This window comes from Argiope bruennichi, chromosome 3 (genome assembly GCF_947563725.1).
Source record: "Argiope bruennichi chromosome 3, qqArgBrue1.1, whole genome shotgun sequence".
NCBI lineage: Eukaryota > Metazoa > Arthropoda > Arachnida > Araneae > Araneidae > Argiope > Argiope bruennichi.
The window spans coordinates 25706590-25718822 of NC_079153.1; the positions used below are offsets into that span (position 1 = coordinate 25706590).

At 27.5% G+C, this 12233-nt stretch overlaps 1 protein-coding gene across 1 annotated transcript in view; it reads right to left on the minus strand.

Annotated features, from left to right (window-relative positions):
- The window catches only part of LOC129962640 (calcium-activated potassium channel slowpoke-like), a 288136-nt gene that overhangs the window by 85150 nt on the left and 190753 nt on the right, over nucleotides 1-12233 (minus strand). The window contains exons 9-10 of the mRNA XM_056076504.1: nucleotides 5492-5602; nucleotides 4250-4355 (exon numbers count right to left, since the gene is read on the minus strand). Coding sequence (XP_055932479.1) covers nucleotides 4250-4355; nucleotides 5492-5602 — 217 coding nt within the window. The remainder of the gene's footprint in view (nucleotides 1-4249; nucleotides 4356-5491; nucleotides 5603-12233) is intronic.

Here is a 12233-nt window from a genome sequence, read left to right on the forward strand (position 1 = left end):
ATTATCCATACGCAAATGACCTGTACAGATTTCAAGTACCGCTTTAAAAAATAAATTTTAGTTATAGAAATGATGGTAGCCATTGAGTTTTGGACTTTTAGATAAATATTTAATTTCAATCGCTTTGCCTTTTAGATACAAAGTAGACTCAAATTTAAAAGTTAGATGACCTCAGTTTTCTTAATTGATATCGCTAATTCGGAATATATATATATATATTTAAAATCAAAGAATGTGTCTGATTTTTTTGCTTGATACTTCTGATATTTCGAATATCCACTCAAGTAACTCTGGGAAGATTCCTAGTTCTGCTTAAAGTTGTATGTCCTGTCTTTTAGTTTATCAGAAGCCAAAGTATTGAATATTCGGAGAGTAAACAATGTTCTTCAGCTTTAATTCTCTATAAGAGTTACTTGGATGAAAAGGGTAATTACTTTCTCTTTTATAAAGTTCGTATATTGTAAAATATTGTAATTATGTATATTGTAAAATATTGTAATTATGTATATTGTAAAATATTGTAATTATGTATATTGTAAAATATTGTAATTATGTATATTGTAAAATATTGTAATTATGTATATTGTAAAATATTGTAATTTGAGATTTTGACAAATTTTCATGTTTTAGACCGCCGAACAATATATTTGTGGTATTAGGTGTATCTATCTATTAATAAGATAACTCGATAATGCTTTGATTTAGATAGATGAAATAAATTACATGATATGATTTTTACATTAAATTGATAGATTAAAGTCAAATTTTGAATAAAATCTATTAAGACAAAGTCTGTCAATCCGGTTATCCGAGTATAAGCGAAAATTATAACTGCAGAAGGAAGAGATTTAGAAAGATAAAATTTGGTTTATCATCAATGATGGATTTCTTTACATATCAAATTTGGAAGCAAATCCTTCATAGTGAAGACCGTCTGTCGACTTGCACATCCACAAGAATGTAAACGCAATAACTCGAAAACAGAATGATTTAAAAAAAGCAAAAATTGGTGTGTAATTTTGTGACTAGAATTGCAATTAGGTGTTAAGTTTTAATTTCAATCAATTGAAAAAAAGCGACCAAAATACTTATTCTTATATTTGTGTATTAACTGTATCCCAGTGATGCAATTAATACACAATAGGTTGATACTCTAATAGGTTGTTTTGTAACTAGTGTTTGCCAATGGCATAAGTTTAATAATAAATGTATATATTTATCGATAGCATGCTAGAAAGGTGGGAAAACCATTCCCTTTTTCGGGTTTAACTCTACAATTACCTATTATGCATAGATTTCAAGCTAGTCTATTTTTTGCTGCATCCCGCAACTCGAGCTATGTTTAATTGTTTATTATTAAAAGTTCAAATTATATCTTGCTGTTATAGAATAGAATTTAATAATAATTCGCTTCGCTTTAAAAAAATATTTTATCTTATTTGGAAAACTGTGTGCGAAATTTCTAAATTGGGAATTCTTTTAAAAAAAAGTTTGCGGATTGATGGTATTATTGTTACAAAGCATGTATATATACTTGCAATTGCTAAAGCAATGAAAATTATTGTTATACAATATATTTAAAATATCTTTAAAATTTATTAAAATTATATGAGAATAAAATTAATACTGCAAGTGAATCCTTTTTTTAATATTAAAATAATGTGAAAATGAGTGTTTTGCAATATGAATTTTATTATTATTGTGCAAAAACTATTTTCCTAAAGTATTATCACACTACCATGTCTTGAAATAGGGATTCAAATCTCATTAAATTTTTTTCAGTGTTTAGTATAAAATCCATTTCGTCTTTAAAATTACTTCAACTACAATTCAGAGTTTAAAGAATAACTTCAATATCTCGATAAAAATACTTCGATAACTTTAATATTTCAATAAACAAAACTGATTATATTTTTAAGTATACAGTACCCAAGCAGTAACTACGTTTAAAATTTGGTAGTCCTAGATCCATTAGTCTCTCTTATGGAGTATAAAATAATTTTTCCATATCTATGAAGTAATTTGCAGATAATGTACCAGTTTATAAATATTATCTCCTAAATATTAATCAAATTGTCAATAACTTTATTTTTATTTCTGATTTTTCAAGAAAATGAATGATTCAGCCATATCGAGGGACAAAAGTGGTCTAACTCTATTGAAATTCTCAGAATGCCGCCAATTTTAAGAAGAGGATTTCTTAATATAAAGGAAAAAATCGTGATTTTGTTTTAGGAAATTAAAAAGTATATTTTTCGCAGTAACTTGTCTTAAGTATTTCATTATTTCTTTTAAATCTGCCATTAAATATAAAATATTATGATAAGAATAAAATATAGCATTAAAATATAAATTTATTCGTTTATACTATGCTTTATTCTTATCATAATATTTTAAATTATTCATAAGAGCTGTATTTTATGATGTTGAAATCTCTACAAAAAATAAAAATGAATGTTGGTTTGTGTGTGTGTAAGTGTGGGCGCGCCTATATGTGAATGTTTTAGAACTGTATAAACACCAAAACCTAGAACTTTCCCTAGTTATTTTGGAAGATGAAAATGTGGCTTGTAGAGCAATTTAAAAAAAGTTTTGATTAATTAAACTAAGACAATTTTTTTATATTTTTTCCAACATAATTTTCTGATACATTACAGTACAAAAATAAAGTTTATATCCTCTTAATTTTTTTTAAAAATAACTTTTTATTTACAGGAACTTTCGTAGACTTTTTTTATTTTTAATCCATTCTTAAAAAGTGCTTTGAATATATTTTACAATACTATGTTTCAATGTTGAAGTGACATTGAAATAGATTTCATCATTGCAATTAATATTTCATTTTTGATGATTAATATTGAATCATCAAAAAGTGAAGAATTGGTTTCTTTTTAAGGCTGAGTAGGTTTTAAAATAATTTAATTTCTTTAAAAAATTATTTTCAGATTTTACGTTTTTATTTCGAATTAAAAGAATGTGAAAAATGTTTCAAAATGCACCAAAAAACCCCCAGAAAATTAAAAATTGACAAAAAAAATGAATGAAAAACATAGTAAAATGTACAAAATGGTGTAAGACTTTTAAAATTGCAGGATTTATATGTATATCAAAATGTGAAGTTCAAGAATATGTTGCTGAGGAAGTCATCAAGACACAATTATGGAAAATATTTAATTGAAAATTTTAGCGATCATTACTCCTGGGGAAACAATTTTTACCAAAAACGATTAGTTATTTATAAAATGTAATATGAAAATTGGTTATTTACTAGTATATTAAAATATTAAACATAACAATATTTATTGGCCGCCAATCTATACAAAGCAGCATGCGCGAATCAAGATACACGATGAAAAAAAAAAATGTTTAAAATGCTGTACAGGGTTGACCGTTGTACAAAAAAATTACCAAATTTGGTTCATAATTATTCCTTGGGTATTAAGTGCTCACTAAGTATTTCTAAAATTTTAATTAAAAATTAATCAAAAATTTTATGTTTTTCTTCATAAACCTTGAATTTTATTCTCGCACTAAGAAAACCTTTTTATAATGCTTTAAAACTGAATACCAACAAATTCTTTTCTCTAATTTTAATAAATTTTAAAAATATTTTTAAACATATTTTTAATAAATGATAGTGCATATATGAAATTTTTTATTTTATAATAAATAATTTCTAAGTTTTAGCTGCTATATTTACACTGCTTTGTGTGGCGGTAATTTTAAATATGCTTTTGTTTTGTATGTTATCGATGTTATACTGTTAAGACTAAATTTTTAAGATACAATTAAAATTTTGTTAGTTCTAAAATATTATCATATTACGACGTTTCTGATTATAAATTCGAATCTTCATTATTATTAGTAGTAGTAGTATTAATAAAGCATATTAAAGTAATTTGGGATTGATGTATGAAAAAAATAATGGTTCTTATTACAATTAATAAAATTAACTTCATTTATTAATTAATGAGTTTACCTATAAATTAATTAACAAATAAAAGAAAAATCCTTTTTGCTTCAAATAAGAAAGTATTTAGATTTTTGTTTCGTACTAAATATGCATGAAGACATCACCCATTATTATTTTAATGCTAGGTATTTCAACATGTTGGTCAATGTGCTAATGATTTACTGAAAGGATTAACAAATAAAAATAATTTTAAGGTAATTATAATAATCAAGTTCCAAGATGAAAACAGGAAATGCTGTTCAGATTTTTACAGAAAATAAATATAAATGTTCCTACCTTCACTCGCTGTAAATCCACGGGATTCATGACTGTGCCTTGAAAAAATTCGACTGTCGTGAAGTGCCTCTTGAAGAGACCCTCTAACTCTAGGTCCGGAGGTTTTCTGAAAAAGAACGAAAGGTATTTAAAAAGTGCTAAAAGATATTCTGACAATTAACAAATTTAATTCTAATAACACCTGTATGATTATTTGTAATTAATAATATACCGAATAGATATTTAAAAATATCAATATTATTTAAAATAAAATATCAATAAAAATATATCAATAAAATCAATAAAAATAACAGAAGATATTTCCTACTTTATTTTATTTTCTAGTTTTTCAGAGAGTAATTTATCACTCATTGTTATAAATGTTATGATGCCTTGTAATCAAATTCTTGAAAATTCATTACTAGGTGGCGCCACCCGTATAGAACCAGAATTTGATTAAATTTACCGAGACTGATAATTAAATTCTAAAAACACTGAAATAGTACATTTTTCATTTAGAATATACGTGAACAAAATTTCAGAATTTTCGTAATCAGGAATCAGTTATAAAATTCCAGCTTTCTAACCGTAAAACAAATTTCAATGAAAGTGTCATCAAGTTAAGAAAATGAAACTGGCACATTATGAGCAGAACCACAAAGTTAATTTGAGATATTGTTGACAATATATCAGAAGTTTGGGAATAACTTAATTAACTTAATTAAATAACTTAATTTAAAAATTCATTCATTATGATATAAATTTCTCATCAATGTTATAACTAAGAAATTTAAAGTGTAAGGGGGTGTAAATGAAATTTACTTTTTCAGAACACAATGAAACAAGAATAATTCAATGAATTTTACACTTTCATTTAATTCGAATTGTTTTAAGTTTGTTAAAATCAAATTTTGCCAACTATTTTGTTCTCGCTTCCTGATTTATATCAGAATTCTGAAATTTTTCATATTTGTGCATTCACAATACCAACATAGTTTGTTTATATATTTTCAAAACATAATTATCCATATGTATTAATTTTATTAAAATTTTATTCTGTATGAGTGGCGCCATCTGTTGATGACTTTCCGAGAAAAAATCTTATTAAGAATTCATAATATTAATAATAATAAATTATAAATTAAAGGCAGAAAAGCAATAAAAAAATTGATAAAAGTGTGTTTTATAAAAGTAGTTTTATAAAATTACTTTTAATAAATTCATTATTTGGTTTCTAAGTGACAGTGAGAGAGTATGCCTTACCTGTGAAGGAAGACGACTTCAACATCTACATCTTCTCTGTCTTCATGAAGAAAGTCTTTCAAGAAGTAGGACACGGAGTCGTAGTTGATGTGCCCGCACACCACTATGTGTCTGAAAGCAGGCAACACAACCCATTTACTAGCATCTTATCGTAGTCGTTGAGATTGAAATTAAACCCAAAACATTTTTAGGGTTAGCGAAAAAAAAATGCTGCCAAAATTTTGATATTAAGAATAACTAAAGACATTAGTCATTTTAATCAACTCCCCCATAATATGATTAGATTTCAGCAGAATTAATTTAAATTATAAATATTTTCTACACACTTGAGGTAATTAGGAATATTTTTAAAAAGTATACGATAACAAAATAATGCTTTGAAAAGTAATAAATAATGGAATAAAATAACTTTTAAGTTAGTAATAAATTATTTTAAAAATAGAATATAAATAATTTCTTAACCCTTTTTTGAAGTCTAATACTATAGTATAAATCTATATAAAATTTCAAGTTTTTAATATATTAAATGTAGCATTGATTTTCGCACAAAATTTTAAACAAATGCCAAATTATATTTTTAGAAAATTTTCTGTAATTGACTGACATGCAAATTTAGCCCATGAATAGATTATAAGTTAAAAATTTACATAAACCAAATCCAGGCCAAATTTTCTTTTAAAAATATAAATTTTGGAAATAATTATTTAACATTCTATAATGAGGCATTTCAAAGAAGGCCTCATGCTTGGAGAATTAATCTGAGTTTAGACTTTTGCGTTTGAATTGGACAAAATATGAAATCAGATATAAAGGCCTGAATTTATCTAAAAATAATGAACTATATTGAAATGTTCAAATATAATAATTGATGAATTTCAGTCTCATTAAAGTTAGCAATTCATCAAGTTTCTTTGCAAATTTATGAAGTTCAATGTGAACTCTAAACAGTGGCTTTGTAAATATCCTAAAGCGAATTTATTTCTTGCTACTTTTACGCCAGGCAAATTGCGCTTTTACATGAAAAAAAAATGCAAAACAGCAATTTTATTGGTATAAGTTGATGATGCGTATTTAAAACAACCTCTATAGCTGAACAAGAAAAAGAAATCTTACGTTTTGGCGATTAATTCCAGAAGAAGATTAAAATGTACTGAAAATTACTCCATACTTGATAATTGAGACAAAATGTTAATTTAAGATTCAATTTCCAACTCTATTTTGAAAATTAACCGTTATATTACCATTTGAAATTGTAAAATAACACGTTTAGAGTAGAATTCTTTTTCAGGCGGTGAATTTTGACTGATTGTAACATATTCGCACATTGTAAGCATTTTTCGACGGCTCTGTTTTTTCTATAAAGTCGAATTTTTCAAAATATATTATAGACATCGATATGAAATTATTACCAATTACTTCAAAATATTACTCAATATGAATTTAAAAAATCACTGAATTAAAAAAAGTAATTTTAGTTAAATAAAAAAAAAAGAAGTTGCACTTTAATTTTTTTTCTCTTGATCTAATTAAGTTATCATAACATGCGACAATTCATTTTATAAGTCCTTTTGACACCAACAACTTTTCATTTCACATATCCTTCTGAAATCAATCGATTGTTTTAAATTTAAACTCTGAAAACTGATGTTTCAAACTCTACCCCTCTTCTACCATTCATTTGATAACTTATCCGAGTGCAAATTTGGAAAGCAATTTTAGTTAGCCAACTGAACGACTTAAACCAAAGAAATAGCTTTTTATATTTTTTTTCATATTTTGACATTTTTTATGACATTTCGATTGTATAATTAGTATTAGAATTCCTTCAGTGCTACTTATGAAGTGCCATCAACTAACTCAAGACTATGGACCGAATTATACGAAAGAAATGTTAATCATAATCTAGAACGATTCTCTTTGAAATAAAGACTGATGTTTTAATGATAATTTATTCTGCTGTTACTCGCATAGTTGGAGTTTGCAAGAGACTTCTGGGATTGTTTTCTAGACGATCCGCTGCCGAATACTAGTATCTCTTTCACAATTATAGACAAGCGAATTTCATGAGACGGAGGTCCAACATGTGCTAAGCAATGAAACTCGCAAGAATGAGTATGAAATTGCCAACATTGAGCCTACATTCAAGACCTGTAATTAGAATGTCTATGTTTAAATTCTAATTAAACATTTTATCTAGAATTGTAACCAACGAACCGGAAGTCAGATGTGCTCCTAAGTCTGATGCGAATAGGATAGCATGCTCTAAATAAAATTTTGTTATATAATTATATTTGAAATGTATGCGGTGGCAAAAATATGATGGAATGCGAAATTTTAGCTAGCATATGCGAGATTATTTGCATCAGATGTATGTAACCAACGAATCGGAAGTGCCATCGTATGCAACTGACTTCCGGTTCGTTGGTTAGACGATTAAATTACTTGAGCGTATTTTATGACATAAATCTAACCAGTATTCACTGTTCTACCAATTAACAAAGTTCCAAATCACCAAAATCACGAAAAGTTTTCTTAAATACTGTCATTTTAATGAAATATGTCGTAGAGATGTGAGAACCGCCGTATGTTTTCCAATTCTGCCTCTAATTCTGTCATAAATATTTATTCCTACTTATATTAAACTCGATGAACCTGCAAAGAAATATGAGGATACTGAATGGGATTGAAATTAATCTTGCATGTTTCTTTCAGGATAAGTTTATTTTTGGGTTCTTGAAATCTAGATACTTTATCGATGACCTACGGGATAATTCGTTAGATGAAGTTTAAAGACGCATCATGCACACATAGAAGAGTCATTGTTATACAGGAGCATGAGGGAGCAAACTCAGCAACAATGGCTAATTGGTTTGTTTGATATTCTAACAATTAGCTGTTGCACAGGCCGATTCTCTTGCCAAAATATGGTATGTTTCATTATGATAGTCAATTTTCGAGAGCTTCCAAAATGAATATGTTTAACTGATTTTTGGCAATATCTAGTTACTCACAAGCAATAAAAAATCTGAAAAACACTGACACTTCAGCAGTTACATCTGGACTTACACTGTAAGAGATCTTTTTGTTCGTGCCATACCAACTGCCATCATCTCTCGAACAAAAATTCTACTAGGTATGAATGTAATAATTGTATTTCCAGCATTACACTTTAGCAGGTGTTCGTCTTAACACATGTCCTATTCATTCTAATGTCGCAGCGAGTCCTCTTGTATTTCCAACCACACCATCCTTATAACAATGACTCACTGTTGGAGATTGTTTGGTTGCGCTATCATAGCTCGAAGGAAAATTCTACCAGATATGGGTAGAAGAAATGTTTCTAGTATTATGTATTAAAAGGTATTCATCGTAACACATGTCCTGTTCATTCTAATGCCATATAACGAAGTCTCTTGCATTTCCAACCACACTATCCTTATAAAAATGATTCACTGTAGGATATTGTTTGCTCATGCCATCATGATTCGGAGGAAAATTCTACAAAATATTGATAGAAGAAGCTTTACCGTTTGTCGCAACACATGTCCTGTTTGTTCTAATGTCACAGCAAGTCTTCTTGCCTTTCCAACCACACCATCCTTATAAAAATAATTCATTTGTTTAATATACTTTAAGGCTTGCCTAAGGACTTTTGAATCACTCTGTATGCCATATATTTAGCACAATGAATACCGATAAAATGGTGAAAGAGGCATAGATGTTCTTTTTATAAGGTAGAATCTTTTTAAGTTAGCTATAGGTAGTAAAACCTCAATGAATTATATTAAAAGTTTAATTTCCTTTTCCGTAATATAGTTGTCATATTACATCACGTAATTCATATCCCGTTCTCTTATTTATAACTTTAATTAAAAAAAAGGGAACAAAAATTCTCATTTGCAAAATTCTATCCGCCACCAAACAGCAACAAAAAAAAATGCCACCATACTTTAATAAAATACTGAACTCAAATACTCTGAGGTCTTTTGTTCAAAGGTCCCTTATTCTCTGCTTCTAGGAGTCGCTGGGAGCAGGCGACAAAGGAGTTTGACTTCTTTTTTAATACGCTACACCTGCATTTTATGCCTCCTGGTGCTCTCAAAATCTTATTTACAGGAAGTTTTTAAACTTGAACAGCGCCTGGCTTTCGAAAAAACGCCGGCAGCGCCAATCTTTGAAATAACACGCTTCAAGAAAACTAAAAGGAGTCTGAAAGAAGCTAAGCTTATCAGGAAGAAGGTGAATTAAAGGTATTTTTTTTCCTACTGATTTTCTGCTTTTAGTAGGGGAATTTCAGTCATTTAGTAAACTTTCTTCGCAGAGAATCAATGCTTTAAAAAATTAGTCATTAAAAATAGAAACAACCATTTAAGACAGTTATAAATTGTTTAATACTTAAACTATCTGAGTGTGTTAAAAAGGGTTTAAAAATGCCAGTTACAAGAATGACATTATAAAATTTAAGTATATAACTCTCAGATGAATTAAAATACATTTATTTTTACATTTAATTATTATAGTAGTATACATAATTTAATTAGTATAGTATTTCTTATTTAACTTTTACTTCAATTAGTATTGTATTACTTATTTAATTTTAATAGTAGTAAGATTGATTTTAAATACAATATAACAATAAAGGCGTATATTTTCAGTATTGAGAGAACGATATATACCGCTGCCCAGAATTTTACAATTTCAAAAATTATCTTATTTTACGAATATTTTTTATAACTCACAAAGCTCTAAATTATATTGATGACCCTCAAAAGTCATCGGTTTCGAATTAGAAATTACCAAAATATTTACGCAGAAACTCAAAACAAACGAACAAAAAATCGTAAATGAAGGAAATATTGATTATTTGGCGAAAGTACTTGAAAATACAAAAAAAAATTATATTTTAAACTCATATTTTAATATATGTATTGAAAAAGAAACTTAAAATATCTTTCTTAAAGTATTTGGAATGTATATAAAACAAAGAAGTTTACGTATGTGCTTACTATAATTTGCAAAGGATACTCAATACTCACATTTTAATGAAATTAATAATGGTAAAGTATATAATGCGCTGCATAAATGAAAACTGAAAAAGAATTTCACCCAAAACGTTTAAAAGCAGACATTTTTCTTTACAATACTTTTTTCTAGTTCACAACATATACAAATGAATATACATAAACTTTAATAGCATATGCTTTATGATATCTAGGAAATTCAGGCAAACTCACATATTTATAGTTTACATCAATGCAAATTATTTCATGAACTAAAACACATAGTTATCAAATGCTATTTAAACCACAACAGCAATATTGAAAAAAAGAAAAGTTATTCACCTTTAAGCATTTTATGCTAGATGTTTCAAAATGAATATCAGGATTGTAAAGCTAGGAAATATTTATAAAAGAATTTATTGAGTTTGAGCACGTTTATCTGCATGGAAAGAAATGATAAATTTGAGCCATTTTTCGTGAAAATATTGAATATGAATAGAATTCATCGGAAGACACACATTATGCTTATAAACGAATTGTTCTCAACATTGGTCAACATAACTGTTACAACAGCTGATTCGATCCTGATTCTCAAATGAGTAGGTTCATGCGATAGAAAGGACATATACACACAATTCTTTATAAATCTTCAATTATTTAACCATTTATAAAAGAATATGTGTTAACTTTATTGCAATTCAAATTTTCAAGAACTGAAGTCGCACATTAGACGCGTCCTCCACACTTTCTTGGCGTTCAGATTTTTCAATTTAAACAGAATCCAGCACATCAATAATACATCTTATTTAACCCTCGAAGGATCACAGTCAATAAGCCAGTAATCAAATACAGTACACACGCTTAATTGAAATTTCAGATTTGCATTTTAGAAATAAAGAAAAGCAGATTTTCCGCTCGAAAACTGGGATTTTTTTTTCTTAATAGGATTTAATGCTTAAGTAACCTCTTAAAATTAAAAAAAAAGGCTTATAAAAATTTTCAGTATGTTGCTGACTCTCTAATGTATGTTTTATCTGAGATGTTTTGTACATAATTAAAATCTCGATATTCATTTTGAAACACCCTGTATACTTTAAAGGAATTAACACTACTAAACATACTATTAATATTCTCTAAAATATTCAACACACAGCTATATTTATTAAATTATATTAATGCACTATCGATGCGTTTACAAAACACATAAACTTGTTTTTCTTAAAATGCACGAAACATTAAATTACGAAATAAAAGCAATTTATAATCACATGATAAAGCTGCAAAAAATAAAAGCTAAGCAGCGACAAGTGCAAGCTTTTAAAGCAAATGCTGATTTTGAAACATTTAATAAATGCGTCTCGATGACGTTCGCAAGCAGCTTTTGCGACGGACGCATGCATCTCACTCAAAGCAAAATATGATCACCAGGATGCAACTGCTCAACAACAAAATATTATTTACAAGTGCTTCTCAAATACAGACTGAACACGACCGACTTTGAATAAGCTTCAGACGAATGCAACTTTTGCTTCATATCAAAAGTTAAGTTTAAACTTTTAGAAAGGACTTGTTATAAGTTATACTTTTATCTTTTTACTGCAATTGCTATATAATTGAGGAGTGTTTTTGTTTATCAGAGAAACAACTTGTAACCATTAAGCTCATAAATGAGTTGAAATAAGTTTGTAAAAGTCAAATTTTCTCAATATATGAAATTAAATTTTTTCAAATACTTACATCCA